Consider the following 24,898-nt stretch of genomic DNA (forward strand, 5'->3'; position numbering starts at 1 on the left):
TTAGCCTGAATAATACATTCAGTATTTCTGCTGTATATTCTCTTATATTTACTATTAATTTCCAACGCTGCTTAGTTTAATATTTTAGGGCGTCTTTATGCTAAGAGCTTACCAATGACTGAAGTTGCTGATGAAGAACCAAAAAAAATTCTTCTTAGAATCTGACAGTCCAACATAACATCTCAACCACTTGAGTTTAAGTTGAGACAGGAAAGAATTAAGATTTTTCCACACTTCCATCTAGTGTGCATGAGGGAAATTGCATCCACTGCTAAAATCCCAGCCATTCTCGTAGCAGTTCCAGTTGGGCAAGGATCATCTCATCCACTGGTCTTTGTTAAGCAGTTACTGCTGATGAACTGACAGGTTTGAGATCCAAGTATTTATGTGGTGGTACCTTTGTGATGTCCATAAAATGGTGACACGTGAAGTTTGAGAAAAATCACCTTTCACCATGTGGTGTTCGTGCTCTCCTTCACTGTGTTCTGCTCTATTTACTTGTCACTCCGTGCTAGGATTTCAGCTGCTTGATTTATGAATTATTGCTATTGAAATAAAATTAAAGTGGCTGTTCAGTTATTTAAGAGCCAATTAAATCTGATTTTATTCTGATGTAACATTTCCAGTGAAAGGGCATAAAACACAGTCTGTGGGGGAAAGTTACATCTAAAAATGGTTAGTGTTTATTTTTTATAATCTGTCCTTTCGACAGCTTGACTTGGCAAATAAAATCCTTTGCAATCTCACAGCACTGACTGCAGATGTTAGAAGCTGCTCTGTATAAGAAAATAAAACAGGTTTGGTGCTTTCAGTGATCCTGTATAAACCTTGAGCTGTGGCTGCTGGTTGGAAAATCTATCCAGCCAGGAGAAAGGAATTGCAGAGCTTTTGGAGAATATAATTTATTTACCAGCCTTTGGTGACTTTGAAAGGTAGAAACAAAGGGTCTTTTGGGATGAACATTTCTCAAATCATGGGCTGTGCTGTCCTGAGGGATCGGTGTTAGAATTAGTTGAGTTTCCAGTATCAGATTGTGCTAATTACTGTGAGGTCCCAGCTCACAGGGGACGCTCAGGACGAGATGCTTTGAGAAGTGCAGCCCAAGAACCTCGTTCATGCACAGACAGAGGTGGGTCATTTGTGTTGTATTGGAGAGCCAAATTCACTCTTAAAAATCTGGTGGGGCATGGACACTCCAAAAAACTAAAGTCACCAGAAAATATCCTGCCAAGACTTGTAGTCCTGAACTTAAATAGCAATAACTACAGCAAGTGGAGAATGAGCAGGTACTTTCCATTACATGTGGCAATTAAAATGTGTCTCTTGATACTGGTATTTCTTATTAGGGGAAATGGCAGTGCCAATCCCAGTTTTGTTCTGACAATTTCACACCGTACATGATGTCTCCTGTGTGCATGAAGGGTGCTGGCTGAGCCTGTTTTGAGATGAAGAGCCTGGTTTGCCTTATTTTTTTATTAAAAATAAATCATATTGATGCGGATGTAATTTTATTTGTGACTAGACAAGCCTGCACTAGCCAGCTCTCAGGTTTGTGGCGTCTGTCTCCAACAAGATCATAGATACAGAGAAAATGATTTATTTTAGTATCCAGTGCTTAGATAAAACTCTGGTTTTGTGCAGATGGCACTGAAAGGATAACACATAGCTCGGACAAATTTGTATAAAGCACCACATATTTCTACCAGAATCCAAATCTTCAGTATATCAGTAATATTGAGGTTTATATTTTTGTACTAACCTGCGTTTTTTTGGTGTATAGAATTAATTGCTGAGTGTAGAGGTTGGTGGGGATGCTGTACTCTGGTCTGGCTGCTCTGTGCATCTTGGAGGGTCCTTCCAACTGCCCAGCCCGGCACTCTGAAGAGCTGTTGGGAATTGTCTGGTTGATATTGGAGAATATCGACCAATATCTTTGGGGTTTTGAGATGGAAAACATTCAGGAGCATGAGGGTGCTCAGCTTTTTGGAGAGGGTTGGAGATGGCACAGGTGTTTGGGAGGGACCTGCTCCTCCCTCAGAGGCTTTTATAGAACACTTTAGTAGAGCACAATCAAAATCTGGTAGCGGCACTAATTCTAAATAAGTGTTTGCTAAACAACATTAATGGATTTAAAATGTTTTTAGGAATAGTTATTAGTCCTTCAGTCTCGTATGGTGAAGGGAGTTTTGTCTCGATGGGGGGCTGCCATTTTAATGCTTCCTGGCAGGAGGCCTATTTTGATCATGCAAATTAGGTTGAAAAAAGTAGGCTAAGCCATTAAAAAGTAGGAGAGATCAGGAAATTCTAAATTTTTAAGGTGACTGTTCTTCTAATTATTAACATTTTTGTTATCATCGTTCACGTATGTCACTTCGTTTCCCTTAATTCTCATGTCCTCATCCCTTAACTCTTGACAGCCTCAGTGCTCGTTGCTCTTGCATCCACTACTCCAAATGGAAGCCTTAGTCCATTGGCTATTTTATTCCCAGCAAGGTGCTTGGAAATACTGCCACGTGGTGTGTTTTGCTGTATAATTAGAAATGCAGATACAGGCTGCTTTTCTTGCACCATGGTTAATTTTTTCCTATTCCGTTAACATTAATAGGGACTGAAGGTTAAACTTACGTAAACTCCGGATATTTGCAGGGTTCTTGCTGGCAAGGGAATTAATTCTGGAAAGTGGGAAAGGGGCACATGGGTGAGGATTGGAGGCAGTGTCCAGAGAAGGCTGGATCTCAGGTGGGAAGACACCGGGGTTTTCACCAGGATCTCTTCAGGGTTTCATCTTTCCCACCAGTTTCTGGGCAGGACAGCGGAGTGACGCAGCACTGATGGAACACAGGGACCCTCTGGGGGTGTGGGGAAGAGCCCCCTGTTCCCCCCATGAGCCACATGGATCCTGCATCCTGCAGGAATACTGCAGCCCCATCCCTCACATCCCGCTCCTCCGGGCAATGGGTGCGTTGGCAAAATAACTGCCTTGGTGCCCATAGGCTTGCAGGCTTAAATTTAATCCTGTTAATTTTTAATAGAAATTAATATTAAGCCAGCATACTTCGAACATGGCTTTGCCTGTGCCCAGAAAGACCCTCAGCTTGTGTTTGCTTTGGAGTGTTGGATCCTCCAGGAGCAAGACCCTCCTGGAGCAATATGGGGCTTAAAGCTGAGGGATATTGTCACCTTCAGCAAGTCCAGTAGCAGTGCCCTGTTCCACCTCAATGATTACAAATGTTGGTTGGATTTCAAATGTCTGTCTCCAGAAGGGGTGCTGAGTGTGCCATGCATGGATAAACGGAGAGGAACTGGGGATTTCCGACTAAAAATTCGCAACAAATGTATTTGTGTCAATTATCAGTGCACTGACCCAACCAGAGTCTGATGGAAAATGTTATTAATTTTACAAGGAGTTCAGTAAATACTAATTTATGCAATTTAGGGGTGATGTTGTGCCAAAAACCCCCATATTTTTAATCGCCCTTTTCAGCTTTGCTACAGTTCATATTCTGCAGCCTCCAGAACAGTAAACTCGAAACAGGAAGGTCGACTCTTCGAGCTGATGGTATCTTTGTCCTTAAGAGAGATTCTGGGAAAGTAAGCTGCATTCCTTAGCTCTTGCAACCCTTTTTAATTGTTTTTTCTCACAACCTTAGCCTGATCTTATCACCTAAGTAATTGTTGCATCATATTTGCGTTTTTCTCCCTACTGGGAAGTCAGATAATTGCTTTATACCTTCTAATGGAAAGTGTTTGGGAAGCCTGCTGCCTCCGGGACATGGATGAGCAGTGCAGCAACTATTGCAACAGTTGCATTTATCCCATTTTTCTGAAGCTGGATGGGAATCCAGCAGGAGAAGGCTTGGATGGCTGGCACCTTCTCTAGAATTGAGTAGCAGCCATAAAGTTACTTGGTGTTTTAAACCCCATCATAAAAGTAAAGCTGCCAGCTCTGCTGTGCCTCGTGTTTGGGTATATCTCATCTGCGGGAATATTCAGCCAGACTTCTCCTTATGAAGTAGTATTGTAGGGTATTAATTATTCATAGTCAGTTTAATTCTTCTTTCTTGCATATTTAATTGTAATAGCATGCTGTATGTCACAGTGATTTCCCAGAAGAACTGTACACCAAAGGCAAACCATTCAGGTATATATTCTTAAATATGTCCATGCTAATCTTTGTTGTTTAATTTTGGAGCAGAATGGGATATTATCAGATGTTTCTTGCAGGGAAACAATTATGCAAAATCATGATTTCCCTTAATCTTTTCAGAAATTTTCGAGCTGAAATAGCTCGTTTGATTTCCACTGATGACGTTTACGTTGTCTTGCTTATTTTATGAGGAAAAAATGCTTAATGGGAGGGAGGACGTGACTTCTGTTTTCTTCTCCGAAGCGGGGGAGCCTTTATCAAAGACTTTGGAAGTGTCAATCGATTCCTTGCAGAAGATGAAGGAAGGGAATGAGATTTTTATTGAGTTTTTTCCAGTGATCAGAATAGCAATGCCAAATGCTTGTGTGATTAAGATTTTTTTAAACATTTTTTTTAAACGACTGGGATGGGCTCTTAGTGCTTGATGTGAGAAAATATTGGAGGCACAGGAACTGCAAATGCATTCACAATTTGATTTGCATTACCCTCCTTCCAGAGCTGTTTCACGCTTGTAAGACACTTGGTGAAGCCGAATCCCTCGTGTTCGGAGAGCGGGATTGTTCTCGGAGATTTACCGTAGGAGTTTAAACTTCTGAAAAATCTGTTTACAATGTGTCTGAACTGGAGGATAGAGGACACAGTAGAGACTGTTATCTGTTTACTGCTCAGATAAGGAGGTGGAATAGATTGCTGGCCTGTTTCTGAACTCTGCTTAATGAATGGTTGCTAGGCAAATTGCATCTCAATCAGCTTAATCCTCAAGATGTCATTTACAGGTCTGCTCTTTGTGAGGGCCAGAACCGTGCGCTTTCAAACTGCACAGGCCAGGAATTGCTAGCAAAGCAGCTTAGAATAGCTTGTTCAAAAATTCAGTGTACATGTGCTGCTGAGCTGCCCAATTTAAAGTGCCTGTTGTCGCAGGGCCGTCACTGCCTGGCCATGCGCGAGATGAGGCGTGCAGTGATAGACAGGAGGCAGCAGCATCCTTAGCACCGTTTCTGGATCAGCACAGCCCACACCACCACGTTTTGGCACTGGATTAATGTGAAAGAAAGCGTTTCTAAATGGGGACCGCACTGCTGACGCGATGAAAGGTATTTCTGCTTTGGCTGAGTTCGCTCAGAGCCGGGTGTGATATTGGGGTGCGTACGTGGGACATGGTTAACAGGTGGAAATGGGCGGTGGTGTCACCTGGTGTGGGACAGGGAGCTGGGGCTGGGCTTGGTGAGAGAGCTGTAGTCAGGAGAGGGCACAGGCTGGTTGTGTGAAAGCTCCATTCTGCCTCTGGAACGTTGGACTTTCTCCCGCGGCATCAGGCGAGAGCCAATTAATCGCATATGCTGGCATGTGGGATGCCCACATACATTAGGCTCATGGTTTAGTCCAAAGGAAAAAGTTTCCTAATATAGTTAAGCTTTAACAGTCTCTTTGTAAAGAAAGATAACAAGATACTTGTTTTTATTGGTTTCCCGTGACAGCGATTAATCTTGTTGTGGGCAGAGCATTGTTCTTTGCATGGCTACACCTTCCTTTCCTTTGAAATACATCCTCTGAGTGCTGTGTGTGTCATGACACCAAGCGCTCTAAAGGCAAACTGGAAAAGGCTGGACTTGTTGAATACAAAAGACATTTTAGAACTGTTCATGATCACTGTGTGCTGATATGAAATGTCCTTCATGTGACACGGTTATTAAAAATCCAGGTGTGAGCGGAGTGAGTGAACTTCGCAGTGCTTGCATAGTTGGGATGTGTGCAGCTTTTGTGTTGTTCAAAAATACTGGCTTTTTAGGAAAAGATGGCATTAAAACATTGAGAGCCTCTCCAAATAAAACATAAATAAAATATTCCACCTCAGTCACAGGCAAAATGACAGTGGTGCTTGCATCTCTATGCTGTGGATGGGAAGAGGGCTGTCGAACAGAAGACTTTGTGATCAGAGAGTGCTTTTCATGCAAATGAAGATTTTATTACATGCTGCTGAATCAGGGGCTTGTGTAGCGAGAACAGCACAGAAGTGATAAGATCACTTTGTCATAGCTTGAAATTTTGCCCAGCGTGTCTTTCAGATTGCTGAAACGGGCAAGAAACACTCTTGTTAAGGGCACAGCAGTAACTGATACAATATTTGGGGGGGCAGGGCTGTTGTTTTGTGGTAGGGTCTGTCTGCAGGGTTCTGCCACATGTCCACAGCCCTGACTGCAAAGCAAGGAGGAACTGAAACCTGTAGGTCACCGTGTGTAGCAGCAAAGTCCTAAAAGCTCCTGTTCCTGATGGGATCCCTGTTCTGCTGTTGGTGAATGCGTACAGAATCCCCTCTCTGCTGCAAGCCAGGAGCTGTTGGCATTGATCAGAGCAGAGTTGTCCATCCTTTTGGCTGAGATCACCTGTGTTGCCCACTCCCAGGTCATGCAGGGGCTCTCTCTACATGCCATGGGGCTGTATTTTGCTGCAGAAGGCACCCATCCAGGACTGCCTCTGTTGGGTTTTCATTTTGCATTTGTTAGCTAATACCATCTTCCCAATGTCCTTTCTTTCGTGGTTAGAACCGGTTTGGTTTAATGAGGGCTGTTGTTGCCAACAGGGGAGTGGATATGTGTGGTGGAACAGGCATCTAAATCTTCCCCTGCAGATGGGGAGCGTTCAGCATCCTGACATGACCTTGGTGAAAGTTCTCTGGTGTGTTACTTTCCCTCTTTATTTATCTCCTTTGCTGTGTAGCAGCTTTGCTTCCAGGGAAGTGTCTGAACTATTGGAAATCTGTCCTCTCTTCTCTTCCACTCTCCAGAGACATTGTCAGCGTAACACCCAAACTACTTAGATTGACGCCTGAATATTCTGCTTTTGCACAATCAGGAGGCATTCAGTGAAAGTAGCAAGAGGAGAAGTTGTTTAAGATTTAGGACTGACATTTTTAGACACTTTTCAATCCATAATTTTGCACCGTCTTGGTGAGGAAGGTCAGAGACTTCCTTCACATGGGATGCCCCTGTGTATATGTGTTGAGCATCTGAGTGTACAGCACAGGGGAAAAAAATTCTTACCAGCCATCAGATTGCAGTGTGGGGCTGTTCACGTTTCAGATTCTTATCTGAAGAATCTGGGAACAAAATCCAACCCTGCGTGTTCCTGGAGAGTTTCAGAGCAGTAGGATGGAACCTTTTGCCTGTTTTTCTCATGCAAATTATGGTAAGGATTATTCAGTGTTTAAAATCTGGTTTATACTGGCTTCTGAATTTCATTTAAAATAAACATCTGGAGAGCTTTTTGATCTCCTGTGCAAAACTGTTGTCTGCCTGCCTCGTTAAAATAACTTCTGCTTAATTTTTAGTGAAAGGCAAAGACCTAGATGGTTTCAGCCCAGAGGCAATCTAAATGGTTCCCCTTCTGCAGTTAGAAATTTCCATGAGCAGGTACTTAAAATCTGTTCTCTTAGGGAATGTGGCAGCAATAGGTATCCGTTTTTTCCATGCTGCAATTTGGGATCTGCAAAGCTGCTACCTGTAGTGCCATTTGTACTTCTGCAGAGCCTCGTTCTCCTGGTGCCAAGCACATGCTGGAGCAGATGCTTCCTTCAAGAATTTCGGTCTTGTCCCTTTGCAGCTTGCAGTCCAAAGCCCTCCTTGGGAAGATGGCCACGGTGTGCTGCTATCCCACAGTCACAGCACTGGAACAGGGAGTAATCAGTGATTTATTCAAGTAGCTGTTACATTTGGAGTCTGTTTTCTGTGATTTGACAGGAGCTCACTCCTCTGCTCTTCACTGGAGACTGGAAACCTGTGCCCGTGGCGAGGGCTGGGTATGTGCTTCCGGTGGCTTTCTGGCTTTGAAACAGGTTCCTGTTGCTCTTTGCGGAGCCTGAAGCAGTGATCTGTGCAGGCAGTGTCTGCAGAGCTGGAGTGACTTTACCTCTTTGTTTTTTCTCCAAATTCATATCTGTATGGGATCAGCTGGTCCCACATCGTGTGTGAAGTAGTTAAATGCTACCCTGCATCTATAAGATGTGATTTTTTTTTCCCCTCTTCCTTTCTAGTCTCTTTGATCAAATCAAATAAAAACGCAGCGCTTTCATTTCTAGTTTTATAGTTTCAAAGACAATCTCTTGACGTGCTCGAGCAGTCTGGACCCGAGTCCCTTTTTTCCTTAGTCCAAAGGCTCGCTGTGTCTTGCGCCTTTCTCTGTATCGCAGTTGCAATCTACATTAGCTTTTATCTGCATCAAAAGACAAATGGAAGAGAGCAGGACCCTGCAGGAATGGGAAACAGACTTACATGTGCAATGGAAATATGTAATCCTTACATTCAGTCTGCCACATGGAGTACAGACCAGTTTCTATACTGGAAATCTCTAGCCTATACTCTCAGAAATGGGAGTTCAGATTTTAGGCTTTGAAGGTTGGTTAATCCCCTCCAGTGGTTAATACCAACGTAAAATATTCTGTGATGTCAAACTTTTCCTCCTAAATGCTTCTTTTTCCCCTCTTTTTTTTTTCTGCATATGTCAACTATACAAAGCAACGCTCAATTTGAGAAATTAGCATTCAAACACTCTGTAAGCACTTTATTTTTGTCTGCTTTGTGAGCAGCTGAACACATGTCCAGGCTGAAATACTCGGAGCTGCTGCTGCTGCTGCTTCCCGGCGCGCGCGTGCCAGGCATGGGAGAATTTGGAACTTTGTCCCGTGTTCTGAAGAGGCACTCCCGACCCCCCATCCTGCAAAAACACATCTGCACAAATCTCCTGCTCGACTGCGTCCCAAGAGGAAAGGATCCCAGTTAAGCCAGCCGGAATCATACCCAGGGAGATGAGCGCTCTGGTCGTTGTCATTCCGATCAAAATCCCAGCTGAGTCTGATGGCATTCGGAATGTCGCCGCGCGCGTTCCTTTCTCAGAGTAGTGGTGCTTAAAGCAAAGTGTGTTACTTCTCTGCATTAAGGAGACAGATTCAGCTGTTCAAAGCAAGTTGATAAATTGCTTTTCATTAAGTATCTGAGCGCCAAGGGGTTCGGTGTGTGTTCCAAGGAAAAAATACATTAATTACGGCTTCTGGAGAGCATTTATCAATCACGTAGTTATAAACACTACTAATGCAGTTAATTGAAGGTAGAAAAATTTACCTTTTTGAATTTGTTGACTGTAGCAATTCCGTGGCTGGAAAGACAAATTGGAAATTAAAACCAGGGGATACTTTTAGTGGAAGCTGCACAGTGGAGGGTCAGGGCTGTTGGAGATGGGTTACCAGGAGCTCGTGCAGGCAACTTTGTGCTCTGTCTGCTGTTGAGGTACAGGCTGCAGCAACAGTGTTTGTTCTCTTCTCCCACACAGCCACGTTGAGTTTGCCAAGCAAAGGGATCTCGCTGCCTGTGGTACAGTTTCAGCTCCCTCTGGGTCCTGCCCGTACGATTTATTTATTGCTCTCTGTGTGTTGGGGTTTTTTTTTAAAAGAAAAAGGCAAGTGCAGAGGAGGAAAGATGCACAAAAACAAACAAAAACATCCTGCTCACCTGTAGTCAGTAAAACTTTCTGTGAAAAAAGAAATCTTTCATGAATATATAAACTTTGGGTAAAGGTGGTGTGTTGGCAGCTGCTGAAGGAGTCAGGTGAGATCGTGCTGAAATGTTTCATTATATCTTCGGACAAAAACTTCTGGTGCTTGTGGTGTGCAGAGGCTTTGAAGGCACCTTGCACACTTGTGTTGCTTTCCCTGTGGCTGTTTTGAACTGCCAGCTGTGCAAGTGGCTGTTTTTCATGCTTCTCAGGAGAGCACTGAGAATAGCAGACTTTTTACAGTAGCTCACAACTAATGTATTTCTTGTCCTTTCTTCTATTGAGTTGTTACGAGGTGGCTTTTGAGTTTCCTGGGAGATTGATAAGGACATTAGGTCTGTGTCAGGACAGTCCCAGCAGGACACCAGCACCTCATTGTGAAGGTTGACAGGAAAACACCATCCCAAGTGTCTGGTCCAGCTCTTTGGTATTCACCTGATGGCTTCTATTTTCTGCTGGTGAGTGTTTTGTACGTGTGTTGCAGCTTCTGTTTGAGGTTCTTAAAATGCTTTTCATCTTTGCAGCTGGCTGCATGGTATCTCCAGCTACAGGAGGAGGTCTTATCTTGCCCTTACAAATGATAAAATGTGTATCCAAGAGCTGATGTGGTCATGGTCCAGCAGGAAGCTCTGTTGCTATGCACAATCAGACAGACATCTCCAGTTTTGGATCTTAAAAATGTATTTTTCACTGCTGGCTTTGTAAATGGGCTGTTAAAATTTCACCACATGTGGGACCATAATTCAGTGTCCAGAGAGATAAATACTAAACCAAACTGTCAGTGTGATTGTACAGGTCAAAAGGGTTCACGTGCACGATCAATGCAAACCAAAATCCATCCTCCCTGTGAGTCTGTGTTCACACCTGGTCCAAAAGTGAGTCACTTCCTACTTTTATTCCTTTATATACAAGTTAGATTTTTGTTTTGTATGAAGTATAATGCATTCTGCCTCATCTTATTTGCAAATATTTCTCATTTTCAAGTGAATCTATTTTTAAAACAGGACTCAAAACATATTTTTCAATAGCTAACAAATGTCTGCTCTGTCGTTTGTCTGTTGAATAGAGGTAAAATTTGTTCAAAGTTAGCTCTGAATTTTTTTTTTTTTTTTAATAATCAGCTTGTAATAAACAGGGGAAGATAGCTGCTTTCCTACCCAGGAACTGTCGTAATCCATAACTTCTAACAATATTTTAGAAGGGAAAACTGTCTTCCTTCTGTCATGTGCAGCCACAAGGATTTCTGTAAGTCATGATTAAGACTTTAATTCAGGGCTTTTACAGAGTAAGTGTGGAGGAGATAATGGTGATCTTTGTGAAGCAGCCACAGGAGAGGGAACTCGTTCATGTTTCCTTTCCCCTTTGCCTAGGCAGCTGTTTGCTGTACCTAAGAAAAACTTCCTTTTCAGATCTGGGAAAGCAAGAAAGCTGAGAGGGGGGAATTCTGCCCACGAGTGGCATGAGGAAGCTCACAATTCTTGCATGTCCTGTGTGGTAAAGTAAAGCCCAGAATTACGACCTTGTGCTTCTCCCACACATGGAACACATAGGAAAGCTGCACATAACCCTGTTCCTGCTGAGGATGTTGAGGTTATAACTGCAGGCTGTCCCCTGTGGGAAAGGGGTCAGTGTGTATTTTGGTTTCTTATCACTTGAAGGCAGAAGGAAGTTGCATAAAAGATGGAGAATGTCTGTTGGTGGGAATGCATGGTACATCCACTGGGGTATGTGTGAGCAGCATCCTGTAGTTTGGTAGAGGCTGGGCTGTTCTGGGTTTCCTTTGGATGGAAGTCATCTCAACTAACCTTAATTTTCCCTCATGTTCACATGAGAACAGGCACACTCGTGTCTGTAAATCTTGTTCCATATTTTAGAGCTGCTGTGATGTTAAGAGATGCTGCTGCTCGAGCATCTAGGAAGAAGTTGGGTTTAGTTTGCCCCGAGGATAATGGGTGCTTTGGAGGAAGGAATGTTTGTTTGTGCCTGACAGTATCTTGTTGAGGAAAATGAGATCTTTTGTGAATGTTACAGTGGTGGGTAGGGAGTCTTATTTTGCATTTTGAAAATAAAAATGTAAGCCTGTTATCCTGGGCAAGTTACTTTATGACAGTGCTGTGTTTACCTGGCCTGTGCCCTTAGCTGCTGTGGTTCAACTGCAGCATTGTTTGCTCTCTCCTCAAATATCCATGGAGCCATATGCACTCTGGAACACAGCTAAGATACATGCCAGGCTGTGTCTTCATCCCTGTTTCCCACCAGTACAGCATGAAAAATTTGAAGTTAGAAGTTACCATATAAAAGGAGAGAGAAAATTAATTAAAAGTCAGAGTGCTTTAGTGTAGGGAAAATTGAGAGGAGGCAGATACAAAGTTATTCAAATTGCTTTTGACTTCAGGCAGGTCGATTTTCCTATTTCTTGCATATGTTCCCATGGTAAAAGTAGTATCTCATCTGTCTCACAACTGACCACTAGTATTTGTGTTTCAAGCACAGCCAGAAATCCTCCTTTGAAGCTTTGGCCAGGCCCTACAATCGTCCTGACTTGTCTTTTCTACATCTTTCCTTCACCTTAGGAGTGGCCTGCAACATCTGGCAAGACCTACTTTACGCCTGTGTTGTCTGTCAGCTCCTGCCACGTTACAGAATACAGAGTTAAATCTAAAAATACTCTTAAAAAGAGGTGAGGGCTTTGAGCAAACTAAAGTAAGCCACTGATTTGGGTCATGAAAGGGAATTGATGTCACTGGTTCTTCGTTGCAGCTGTCTTGAGCTAAGAAGTTCTGTTCTGAGCTGTGAAGATGCAGAGGAGCAGGGGTGATCAAGTGGTGCTCAAGACAGGGAAAGGGGATCTGTGTCCATTTGTCCCCAGGAGACTGCCCAGACCATGACCTTGTAAGCTGGATGTGAGAAGTCAAGGTGGTGTTAAATGCTCTGCAGTTTCATTTGTCTTCACAGTCTTCAGTGGTAGAAAACTGTCACCCACTGCTGTCCTTTAAACAAAGTGACCGTGGCATCAGGTGATTAAATGCTTCATCCAAAATTATGTCAGGAACCTGTGGTGAGCCAGATACTTCCCTCCATCTCTCCTGTCATAGACTAGTCCATCATCAGGAGACCACTGTTCTAACATAAATATGGTCGAAAAACCCAAAGCCGACTGTAGAAGGAGTCGTGTGCAATTTTTGCCTGTGTCAGAGTGGTTATGTGGCTTCAGTAATGTTTGTTAAGTGCTTTGATATGCTTTGGTGAAGGACAGAGTGTTAATAATTAAAATTGTTAAGAAGTTCTGAAGTAGCATGGGGTTTGACGACCGCTTTCTGGTCTGTTAGTTAACAAAAATGCAAAATATAAATGGACGAATCAGCAGGAATTGAGTTGAACGCTCCCTTCCCCCAGCCACCTGCATGGGCTGAGCACAGAAAGCAGCTAATTGTCTGCTCTGCTGCAGAGATGAAAGAAGCTGGTCCTGCAACAGGAAAGGCTATTGAACTGCATGAAGGTGGTAAATTATCAGCAGTGAAAACCTTTTGAGTCGGTATCTTTACGTGCTCAAAAAGTACATTATTTGTACTGGTATTGACAGCGTTCGGGGGCTGATAAAACCGGCGTCTGGTGACGTGAATCTTATGGTTCAGTGCCTGTAATTAAGAGGTCAATAAAGCTGAAACTTGTTTTTTGAAACTCTGCGCCATGGCCCTGTTTGGGTGTAGTTGAAGGGTGTGTTTGGTGAGGACGGGCCCTCATAATGGCTTTATCTTGGCCCAGCTAACGAGCTGTTTGCAGAACTGCTCTGATTTCCAGTGGGCAGACTGTAAAGCAGCCTCGTGTTTGTCCATTTTCCTGCTAGCAGTTCCATTTGCAGAGTGCAGGCAGGAGCAGGCTTCTTGCCAGCAACAGCTTCATTCAGATTAGGGCTTTAGTTCAATTATGTCCAATTAACTTTTATTGCAGATAGCAGTGATAATTACTTGCAAGTCAATTTTTTGGCTGTGGTTATCCCAGGGCTAAAGTCTGAGCTTGATGGATTTTAATAACTGAAGTGACGTATGGCTTTTCCTCTTTTTTCTTCTTCTTCAGGCCTCAATTAGATGAAAGGTCAGAAGCTATGTAAAAATCCATCTTACAATTAAAGCCAACTGTTCTACTCCTCAGCAGATGCGTAGTACTGTGTTTTAAAATAATCTCTTGGGACAGACCTAAAAAAAGGCTTTTTAAACTCTTAAGATCATAACCTTGAGCTGGCTGCTGCTTTATCTGAGGAGTGAATTTGATGGAGCTGATGTCACACGTGGCAATACCTGAAGCTGAGAGCTGCCTCCTTGGCTTTTTTTAGTGCACTGCATCCTGTTCCAAATTGCTCACCTAAAAGCCTTCAATGGTAGCCCTTGGGCATGAGGAGTGTGATATGAACAATATTCCATTTAAGTGCTGTTATCCCAAAGCTGCTTCCTTTTCTTCCCTATTGGGCGTGTCCATGCCAGCTCAGAGAGAGGAGCAGAGCTGTGCTATGGCAGCATTTAAATTCTCTCTCCCTTCCCCACCAAACTAATTTTGTTGCCTGAGTAACATTATGAATGGAGGTCAGCCTAAAAGGTGACGTGGTTTACAAGCAAAATCATAGTTAATTAAATGGCAAGAAGCAAAAATTGATTTGGATTGAAACTGTTGCAGGGCTCCACAAAAGGTCCACCTGAATGCAGAAAGCCAAAGGTCCTGTGCTGGCAGGTGCTGACAGTGCACTCCCTGTGCTACAAAAGGCGCCTTTCTATTGTTCAGTTTCCTATTTATTTATCCCCAAGTACACTCGATGCTGTTGTGATTTATTGCCATTTCAGAGGGCAACTTCTCTGCCCACTGTTTTGCAGTTTTCCATTTATAAGGCATTAAGAGGATGTGATACCAGCCGGTGATGAATAATACTGTGCTAGTTTGGTCATTTTCTTCCAGGAAACGCTAAGATTTATCTCTGGCTCTTCAGCAGTCCTGGGAAAGGGCCATTCTGGTAAGTGCCCAAGAATAAAGGGGAGTTTGAGAGCTGGAAAAAGGCAGGAAGCCTGCAGGATGGGTCTAGACACTGTCAAGCAAAGCATGACTGCCTGGAAGGCGTTGTATTGAATGCTGAGGTTGGCAGGAGGGTTCAATGTCTGCCATTGACATGAACAAGTCTTTGAAACCCCTACATTTTAGGTTACTTTGGGAGAGGGAAAAGGAATTATTCTCCTTGGTGTTGAGCAGCCTGCCAGGGGGTAAATGAGACACTGAGTTTCCCTCGGAGCATGAAAATTGGCCTGGATTCAATTATGTTTCCTGGCAAGCTCTTGCAGACATTCGTACCAAAGAAACTTCACAACCCCAGTTAGTTTTTGTTGTTGCCTGCAGCATTTACGTGTTCTGAACTTGGCATGTGCCGCGTGCGCTCGGGGGGTTGCTGCAAATCCCGCCGGTGGCTCTGGTGGAGCTTCACGGTGGATGTGGAACTTCATGGAGCTACCTTGTGACTAAAGAGCAGAGGAGAAGCAAAGCATAGCAGCCACAAGCCTTTAACATCCCTCACACAGAGGCTCACGGGACCCCAGGGTGCTGGAAACTTGGAATAGTTTGGAGCTTTTGTGTGTGGGTGGATGCTCCCGCTTCCTCCTGGCCTCGGGGTTTGTGAATGAGCGCGCAGTTAATCGTGGAATTTCAAACATACGTGTTTACTTTCAGGAACCTAACTTTAGACTTCACCAGCTTGCTTTCCTCTAAACCAGCTCAGTTTCCCATGTTTCACTGGCCAGGGGTGGTTTGTGGGGAGTTGTTTCCTTTGTGTTCTCACCCTGTAAGGCCTCTCGGGAGCTTCAGAGGATGATGTATCTAAGAACTTGGCAATAACTGTATATGTGGTCCATTTATGTGATGATAAAGCTGTGTTAGAGTGTTAGAAATTCCCCAGTAGTTGCTTTACACCTAGGTTTTACTCTAGGTTGTGAAAGTACCCCCTGGTCTGAGAAGCACAGAGGCAATAAATATTAAATGTTGAATATAATTCAGAAAATCATACATTTTTAAGTCAAGAAAGGCAGTATTGTGCTAAGTGCTACTGGAACTGATTCCTAGCTCTCCAGAGGTGTCCCTGGGCAGTGGGTGGATGCGAGTTCTTCCATCCTGGTGAGCCTTGTGGTGATAGGGGACACTCTGCTGCCTGGACCGAAAAACATCCTGATGTGCAGGTAAGGCTGAACGTAATAGTCGTGAGGATGTGCCAATAACCCCCCAAATCCCAAGCACTGCAAATCCCTCTTAAGCTTAACATGCTTTGATTTAATTATTAATAAATCTTAGGAGAGAAAGAAATCTGTTCACATGTCTAAACCTGCTATTTCCTGGAGCATCCTGCAGTACGTGTGCTGTTAAGATTATATCCCGCAGCCAGATTAGATTAAAATCACTTCAAAGAGGAGTATTTATTTATTTATTCCAATCTAATGATTGTTTTCCTCTAGAAAAATGCTTTATCTTTTTTTGTATATATTTTTTCAAGTCAGAGTTCGTTGTGCTGCGTTTGGCAGTGTACAGAATCTGTTTAAAATGCAATTTAAAAACTCGGGTTTCCACGGTTCACAGCCCTCCATGGCTGGGTGCCACAGCCTACTGGTCAGATCACTCTCCAGTTTGCAGCTGACTGGTTTAGATGACAGTGTTACTGACCCTGGTACAGTACAAAAGCCTCTCCATTCCAGTTCCTCCAGTAGCACACCATCCATCCTTGGAGGGGCTGGAGCTTTGCAGGTGCTGGTGCCCACACCAGTTGCCAGCGTAGAGCCAAAACTGCTGGTGAGAAGTCCTGATGTGCCAAGTTCAGTTTATCTCCTGCTCTGGACTAATTAGAAGGAATAAACCCGAGCAGGAGGGGCTGATGGGCCCAGCTGCCACTCCTGACACAGCCAGTAGTGCTCACCTCAAAGTCAGTTCATTTTAGCTGGTGATGAGTTGGAGTTGTCCATGCCAGCTCATGCTGAGGAGGAGTCAGGTCAGAAAGTAGTAGTCAGATGCTGAGTATCTCAAAGGGAATAAATATTAATTAATTTCTAACTAGAAAAAATGAATGGGGTGTTTGTCAAGGTATTTCAAATGCTCTTGTTTTCAAATACTGAGATCTCGATTTTGAAAACCTGTATTGATTTCATAGAGAATAAAAACTGAAGCAGGATTTTAATTATAATAAAAAATTCAGCAATGGAGTTATGGTCAGCACTTCTATACAAGTCTGAATTTCTTTTTCTAGTGCTCAGCAGTGACCTAGATGTCATCAATTTGGTTACTGTAAATCAAGCTAAAAGAGCGATTTTAGGCTTCCACTTCAAATTATTTTTGTAAGTCCAGTATTTCCTTTAAAATTATTGTTGCCACCCCAGTCTTTTATGAACCTTTGGCATTACCTAAAACAATTATCTGCCTGCAGGAACAACTTGCCTTTATAGCTCTCTCTGAAACATTGCTCTCCATATTGGAGCTAAAGCTTCTGTAAATACATGTTTTGACCTTCAAGGAAGCACTGCTGTCATGTAGCAGGAGCCTGGCTATTCTGAGGTGAATGCTGTGACCACTCCTAATCACTTGTTCTCTCTCCTAATGTGCCATTATCCTGTTTATTGCTGTGTGCACCTCGCTGGGGCACTTCAGCAAGAGGCTTTCTGAGAGCGTCACAGTTCAGGCTCTAATGAGCGTTAATGATGGAGCAGGTGAGCAAACCCTCCCAGCGTCTTGCTGCCAGAAATGCTGCTCCCTCAGTCAGAGCACAGCTGTGCTCTTTCAGGGCTGCACACAAACTTGCCATCAATTAAATACTGTTTTAGACACCGACCTCCTTCAGGCCTGCAGGGACGGGAAGTGAATCCTGGGCTGGCGTCAAACGTTATTGGAGTAAAAGGTGGATGCTCAGGTGAATATGGGAATAGCGTGATCTGTTTTTCTGTCTACAGTGAAGGCTCTTAATTTTGTTTGTCTGCTTTTCACTGAGAAATAGGTTTTGTTTGTGCCAGCCTTCTGAAGTTGATGAAATGAGGAAAAAAGGAAAATACAATTATTATTTTTTTCTTGCTGACTGTGTGTGTTTCTGTTGCTTACTCAGGTAAAGCTCTGACAACTCACAGTGGTTTTTTTCTTCTGATTAAAAGGAGCTGGATTCTTGTTTTGTCTTTTTGGTCTTGCTGGGCATGATTTGGGACAAGGAACTGCTGCCCACGGGCTGTTTGCAAAGTTTCACTGAATGCTGTGTACCCACAGTCACGACTGAATCTCATCTACAAAGGTCGAGCAACTTTTTAGCTCCTCAGGCAATTCCTTGATGTTGTGGATGTGACAGGTCTTCAGTCATCATTTCTCAAAGACTCTGAGAGTTCCATCTCCTTCAGAGAATGAGAAGAGAATCCAGGTTTAGGTTTTTTTTACAAGTTTTTACATATCTTGGACTTCTAGCAATGCTGATTGCTGCTGTCTCCTAGGAATGAAATGGAGAATGATACAAACGTGCTCTGTTGGTGGTGGTGCTGTCAGGCCTGCACCTTGGTGAGGTGCTCTGTGTGTTTCTCACGGCACCAGGTCCGTGTTACTCTGCGTGGGAGGGGTGAATGGGCAACAGCCTGCAGTTGTCAGGCTGACATTCAATGCCCAAAACTATTTTTGTTAGTCACAGTGGCACGCAGCAGGCTCACTCAGCCACACTCGGTCAGCTTTGGAGAGCACTCGCTCAGTGAAGATGCGGAAACTCTCATAAATTAATATTTGTATGAGATTTCTTGGCCGTTGGTTTAATCAACCTTTGCGTGTTGAGCTGAGGAGATGCATAAACATGGAGCTAATGAACTGTACACAGTGAGTAATTGCTGTGCTGCAGGAAAGCTTCGAGTCCACGCTGTTCACTCCGTTGGTGCCAGTGTTCTCTGGGCAGTCTGACCCGTGCTGGTGGTCTGAGGTGAGGTTTCACATTCAAGTCTTCCAAAGGTCTCTGCAGAAATCTGCTGTTGGAGGTTTCTGGAGCATGAAGGTGGCGGTGCTGACGGCGTCACATCGCTGTCATCGCATTGTTTGTGCCGTCTCAGCAGTGAGATTCTTTTCAGAAGTGGCCTCTGAGAGGCTTTGGCGGATGTGGCTTCTCATGTCTGGGCTCGAGCTTTCTCCTTCCCACCCTTTTGATCTTTGAATGCCTCCCCACTTGTTTTAATTGGGGTTTGTGAAACAATGACTGAAACTAAATCAGCTTACAAGTCTTAAATCCTTCAATTCTTCCCATGTTTTGGAGGTCATAAACAAGTCCCAAAGCCTTTCTAGCTGCTTCCTAGGTGTTTTGCTCTGTATAGCAGCACTGATGCTTGTGGACATCTGGACAAGGAGAAAAAATCGACTGATTTCTCCAGCTTGGTTCTGTCACCTTGTTTCCCAGAACTTTCTAAAGTGCTGCAGCTAGGAGGATTCGAGCAGGGGCTTGGACCAGATGGCCTCTAGAGATCTTGTTCCAACTTAAATCTCTATAGTTCTAGTAACATTGGACACTTTGAGCCCCAGTTAGCCTTGTTGCTGGGATCCCTCTTTGCACAGCAGTGGTGTGGGATTTAAGGGGAGTTGTGTAGTGTTGAAATACAAAGAGCTTTAGTGCTCCATTTCAAGATTTGATTTCCAAAATGCTGGACCAAACAGAAGAGGATGGTGGCACCTCTGCAGCCCCTTTGTGCACATCTTGCTGTTGTCTGCCCCAGAGCAGCTCGGGTTAGTGAGTCTCTGCTGAAATTAAGGAAGTTGTAGCCATTCATCTTTCAGCCTAATGGACCACAGAAATTACAAGCTGTAGCATGCAGCTTAATCTTGCCACAAGGCAGAGTGCTGTATACTTTGCCTTCAATTTATGCATGCCATGCCTTTCTGTTAAATGCAAAAGAGCAGTTGACAGGGTTTCTCCAGAGAAGTTGCCTTGGCGGATACCGGTGTGTTTCAACCTAGTGAAATGAGTGATGGTGGTTTCTTTACCATTCGTGACAACCACCTTTGAAATGTGAGGACAGAGTTATGGATTATTCTCTGTGTGTGAAGCAGCAGAGGAGAGCGAGGCAGCTATTTTGGTTTTAACCCTGCAGATGACCCAGTTCTTGAAGTATTTCCGTTGCCGTTAGGAGATGCAGTCAGGACTGGAGCAGCGGTTGTGCATCTGTGCTTGGTCAGGCCTTCACCCAGGGATGGCTCTTTGCCGCTTTCTTTTCTCTGTTCCTCCTTGTATTATAACTTTGAATTGTCTCTCTGTTGTTGCAGTGTGCAGAGGAGTGAATGCCCCATGTTGTGTTAGTGCCTGTCTGCCATGCTGGCCTGTCTGCCAGGACCAGGCGACCTCTCCTTTCAGCTTCTTTCTTACACGCAGATGAACACTGGACTTCAGAAATGTGAGTGATGTTTTGTCTGCAGGATGTGGTTAACTGTTAAATCTGGCTCTGGTACCGCTGTGACATAAACATTCAGGATACAGTGGGAAAACTGTTTAATGTAGAGTCTTTCTTTTGTTACGCCTTCAAGGCATCTGTCAGTAATGGCTCTAAGAAATGGCTGTGGAGGTTCACGTGTGTGCAGCAAGCTCTCCTCTGTTCCTGGCTCTGCAAAGGTTAATTTTAACCACAGCAGGATGCAGCAAGTGAGGTTCCTGTGAGATTCGTGTCTCTCTGCTGAAAAGGTTTTGTACTAAAAGTGTGCCAGCTGATTTGATTCTCAGCACAACTTTTTCCTCAGTCTTTTTCACTTCCCTTCCTGCAATTACTCGTAGACACCAGTAAAACTTGGATCAGTCTAATGCAAACCTTTTGAGGTCAGCAGCTCTTGCTCTATATACCTGGGGCTTATACTGCAAATATTAGTGAGCTAGCCCAAATTACTAAAGTTCAAAGTTTCCGTCTTCTTTCTGATGTCTCTTTGGTGCCTCTGAAAATATGTCTGCAGAGTGCTCTGATAATTCTTTTTTGATAACTTCAGTCATTTTTTTTGCACTGGTATTTTTAAGAACAACTTGTGCTTGGGAATGTAAGTTTACTGACTAGAGATTTTTTTAACTCTTACTCTGTCTCTCCTCTTTATCACTGAAGTAGCACATTGATTGTTCAGCTGAAATTTCAGAAATGCCACGGTGTCTGTGTACTTGGTTCTTAGGGCTGTGACCTGTCCCTTGTGTTTGAAATGTGCACTGGGAGATCTCAGTTTGCTGGTGCACTCGTTGCTTTTTAAACCCAAGTGATTTACAGTCCACTTGTAGCTAAATTGTTCATATAGTGAGGCTTGTGATGCTACAGAAAATAAATAGGGAAGGTACTTTTGCAGTTAAGGGTGACGTGCTCAGGGTCCTGGTCCTGCCAGAAGTGACTGGCACAGTTCACATACACACCTGAGCTCCCCCACAGCACTTCTGCTGACTCCATGGGCTTGGTTAATTGTAATGACACTCAGCAACTATAAAAATCTTCACTCACCAAAGGACTGGTGATGGCATCAAACTGGGCATCCCCTCCTTTCTCTTTCCCATTTCCAGTGTGAGCACTGCTGACAGCCTGTGGGGTGAGGACGTGCCCAGGTCCCTGCATTGCGTGAGGTTTCTTTGGCAGAGCTTAGTTCTGAAAGCAAAATGTTGAGGTTCATATGAGGGCAGCTGTGCATAAATCAGGTATTTGCTAATTACAGCTTTACAAGGTAACATGCTGGTATGTTGGGCAGTTTTCCTCACCTGATGGTACCTGATGCTGTTTCTTGGAGATCTGCTGATCCATGTGCTGAAAGCATTGCTGTGTCCTGCTCCGTGAAGAGCTTTGGGAACTGCATTTCAAAGAATTTAGGACATAAAGTAGCTGGCAGGCACGGGCTGGCAGTGGTAATGCTCAGCTGTTGGGTTTGTTCTGATTTATATGGAAGATGAGGCTGCTGGTACAGACCTCGCTCAGCCCCACTGCAGATGTGGGCATGATTAATTGGTGCATTTCTCTCGTGCTGGAGATGCATGAGTAGCCCAGCCCCTGGCCAGGGCAGAGCTGAGTTAATGAGCATTTCTTAATGAACAGTGACTTGTGACTTTCGATGGGGGGTGGAAGCAGGCTGTAATAATAGTGCTATTGCTTTTCTAAAAGGCACAGAACTCCACAGGATTGCCTTTCTTCAGATTTAGAGTGTTTGTATTAATAATTTTTAAGTGTAGTTTTCTGGATCAGACTTGTTATCAGTGCTTAAAAATCCCCATTGGCTCAATTACCTTTTTTTTCCTATATTCACTCTCTAATAAGGGGCTTGTTCTTACAAGTGGTCTGTACAGTAGGAGTTTGGTAGATTAATATGCACATATTTTTTCCTTTAGAAACTGATGACTACAGGACTTCCAATTTCAGTATTTTTTGCTGGATTCCAGCCTGAGTTCAGACTAACCCTGTAATTCATCCTTTTCCAAACAGGGGATTTCTCACTGACTCCGATGTTCTCTCCTTCCTCCCAGTGACTCCAGTATAAACCTGACTGGTCAATTGGCATATTTGAGGCAAGATTGTTCAGGCTGTGTCTGCAGCTGCAGTAGTGCCAGACCTTCTGGAGGAAAAAAGGGTCATTTTTTTGTGACAATGGTGCAAAATCAAGTGAAAAGTGCTTCTTAGGAAGTATTTTGTTGCAGGGGGGACATCAGAGAAGAGGTGATTGGACTGAACAGGGGTTCATCAGCTAAACTGAGTCTTTTTGGGAGGGCTCTATCTGTAAAGCCTTTAGAGAAACTGTTGAAATGGTGGTTTTTATGCAGAAGATGGACACAGCTGGTTCTGGCTTGTCCCAGTGCAGGAGCTCTTATTAGGGTGGCACTCCTGAAGGCCTGTTTGTGTTTTGTTTAATGATAATGAAAATTTAACCATAGGCAGCTTTTAAAAGCAGTGGGTTTTAAAGTCTTAATGTGAAATGCATTTAAAAGATGTTCCATTAGTGCTGAGGTGAGGCAGGGAAATCTGTCTCACTCCATGACAAAAATAGCTCCAGTGGTGAGACCAGGAGTGTGACCAGAGGACTCAGTTGCCACGGGATTAGCAGGAGTTGTGAACTTGCAGCTCACCAATTTATTGGGGTGATTGCTCATATGCACAGCTTTGCTTTATAATCAACATGAAATAATTACTTTTCAATAAAAGTATTCTGCCTTGCATTCACCATTAGGGAGCTTCCTGGAGCTCATCTCATTGTTTTCTTAATGAAGCTTCTTCCTTTGCCGTTGCCTCATCGTTTTATTATGGCCTGATCTGGAATTCTTGCTCTTGCACACAGATGATGATATTCCAATACCAGCATTTTCTTTCAGGCTGTTCTAGCAGGTTTTCCATTCACTTAGTTACCAGAACTAATTGTTCTTTGTTGGTTTGTAGGATATTTGTATGGGATAGTCAGACTCTCGCTCACCCCGTAACGCCTTTCTGCTATTATTTTACTGCCTTAATTATTACAGTCATGGAGTCTTGCCTATGGAACTACTAGCAAAGCACATTGGGGCACTCAGAAATCATCACCTTCAAGCCTGAGTAATGTGGCTGAGTTAGCCTGTAGTAAAAGGAACATCATCTCACCTGTACATAAATCAGGTGCTGTTTGGAATGGTGGTTGAGTTCAGAAGATCCCATCCACGTGGTTTAAAAGATGGTTTGCCTTCAATAGGATGCCAAACTTGATGCTGGGGTGTTATTAAAGTTTAGCTGAGGGGTTATTTTTTCTTATTAGAGGAAAGAGTTCTTCCAGGTTTGGGATTAGAGGCGTGTCTGATGGTTGCAGCCTGTTCAAACATCCATCTTTTAGCTGCTTCCTGAAAATTCTGTGTAACAGAAGATCAGATGATTGGAAAAGAGAATATTCAGTGTATTTGTTTAGTGTTTGTATTTACCACCTAATTCTCTGATTTGCCTATAGAAATGTAAACCAGGCTGGGAAACTTTCATGGCAAAGGTGTCTTAAAGTATCTACTTACTTTTTCATCTGAAAATAGAATGTGACAGTGTCTGCAAGCATAACATAAACCATAACACAGACAGGTATGGGCTCCTTTGTCCTTTGGTTCTTCTCTGGTTCATGGGGGGTTGCCAGGGTCATGTCTTGGGGAAGAAACAGACCTTAATGAGCATGGGCAATGCTAAAAATAAAGGTTGGGAGTTCATGAAGGCCTTGGCTTTTGAGGCAGAGTAACACTGGCAAATGCCATTCGGAGGCTCTCCTCTCTGTTAGGAGCACAGTAGCTCACTCAAAAGGGCAGCTATAAACCACCTGCCTGCAGAGACAGGTACAGAGATGTGCACAGAGAGGATGTTTGGGTTAATATTTCCTTTGATTAAGAGAAAGGGATGATATGTGCCTGTGTCTGGACAGCACAGGGAGTACAAATATAACCGGCGCCGTGGTACGAGCTGTGCTGGACATGTAAGACAAACTGCTCGTAAAGCTTCTTATTTCACAAAAGATATTTTTGATACTTCTGTAATTAACCTTTCTTTTTAGTATCCATCCTGTTTTCCATTTTCTGACCCTTCCTTTCTGAAAGTGAGAGCTCTTAGAGCAGAGCTGCTCTTCCTCACCTGTGACAACGGGAAGCTGCAGGATGCAAAGAGAGAAGTGGCTGGTACTCATCTTTTGGAGGCAATTTGCTTAAAAGAATCAGAGGTGGCTTTTCAAGAGGAAGGGCTGTTTGCCTGGGAGCAGTGAGCTCTTCGCTGGAGCATTAAATTTCCTTGGGTCAGAGGGCCAGATATGAGGCTGGGTGTTCTTGGGTGGCTCAGCAGCAGATAGCACAGGGATGCTGAAAATTTTAGGAAAAAGGATGGGCATTTTTTTCCAGTGAACTGTTTGCAAGGTGAGGCGGGGGGAGGAAATCAAGCAAAAGCTAAATTGGATTGTCAAAGCTGCTAGCCATTATTTGAAGATTATAAAATCAGCAGGAATCCCATAGGAGTTCGGCAGCAGAGCTGTGGTGGGAAACAACCCAACTCTCTGCTTGGAATATGGTTATGGCAAGAGACACATAAGCATTTCGCTAGATTTCTGGAGTTCTTTGCAGAAGCTGTCAGAGCTTGTGAGCCAGGTAGGTATCTGGTAAATCAGAGGAAGTGAAACCACACCTCTGTCTGCAGAAACCTTTTGCCTATATCTGGGGAGTAGCATGTTTTTAATCTTGTGAGAGAATCACGTCGTTTTGCCACG

At 43.7% G+C, this 24,898-nt stretch overlaps 1 protein-coding gene across 4 annotated transcripts in view; it reads left to right on the top strand.

Moving 5' to 3' along the window:
* The window catches only part of FAM222B (family with sequence similarity 222 member B), a 34,152-nt gene that overhangs the window by 6,000 nt on the left and 3,254 nt on the right, over window positions 1–24,898 (top strand). Inside the window, exons 1-2 of one of the 4 annotated variants that reach the window (XM_048324640.1) lie at window positions 4,989–5,241; window positions 19,973–20,100. The exons of 1 other annotated variant lie outside the window; for it this stretch is intronic. In XM_048324640.1, coding sequence (XP_048180597.1) covers window positions 20,019–20,100 — 82 coding nt within the window. In that variant the 5' untranslated portion in view covers window positions 4,989–5,241; window positions 19,973–20,018. Of the gene's footprint in view, window positions 1–4,988; window positions 5,242–19,972; window positions 20,101–24,898 lie in introns of those variants that run through there. 2 more of the 4 variants (XM_048324642.1, XM_048324643.1) reach the window with 2 other exon arrangements.

The sequence above is a fragment of the Corvus hawaiiensis genome, chromosome 20, assembly GCF_020740725.1.
Source record: "Corvus hawaiiensis isolate bCorHaw1 chromosome 20, bCorHaw1.pri.cur, whole genome shotgun sequence".
NCBI classification, from domain to species: domain Eukaryota; kingdom Metazoa; phylum Chordata; class Aves; order Passeriformes; family Corvidae; genus Corvus; species Corvus hawaiiensis.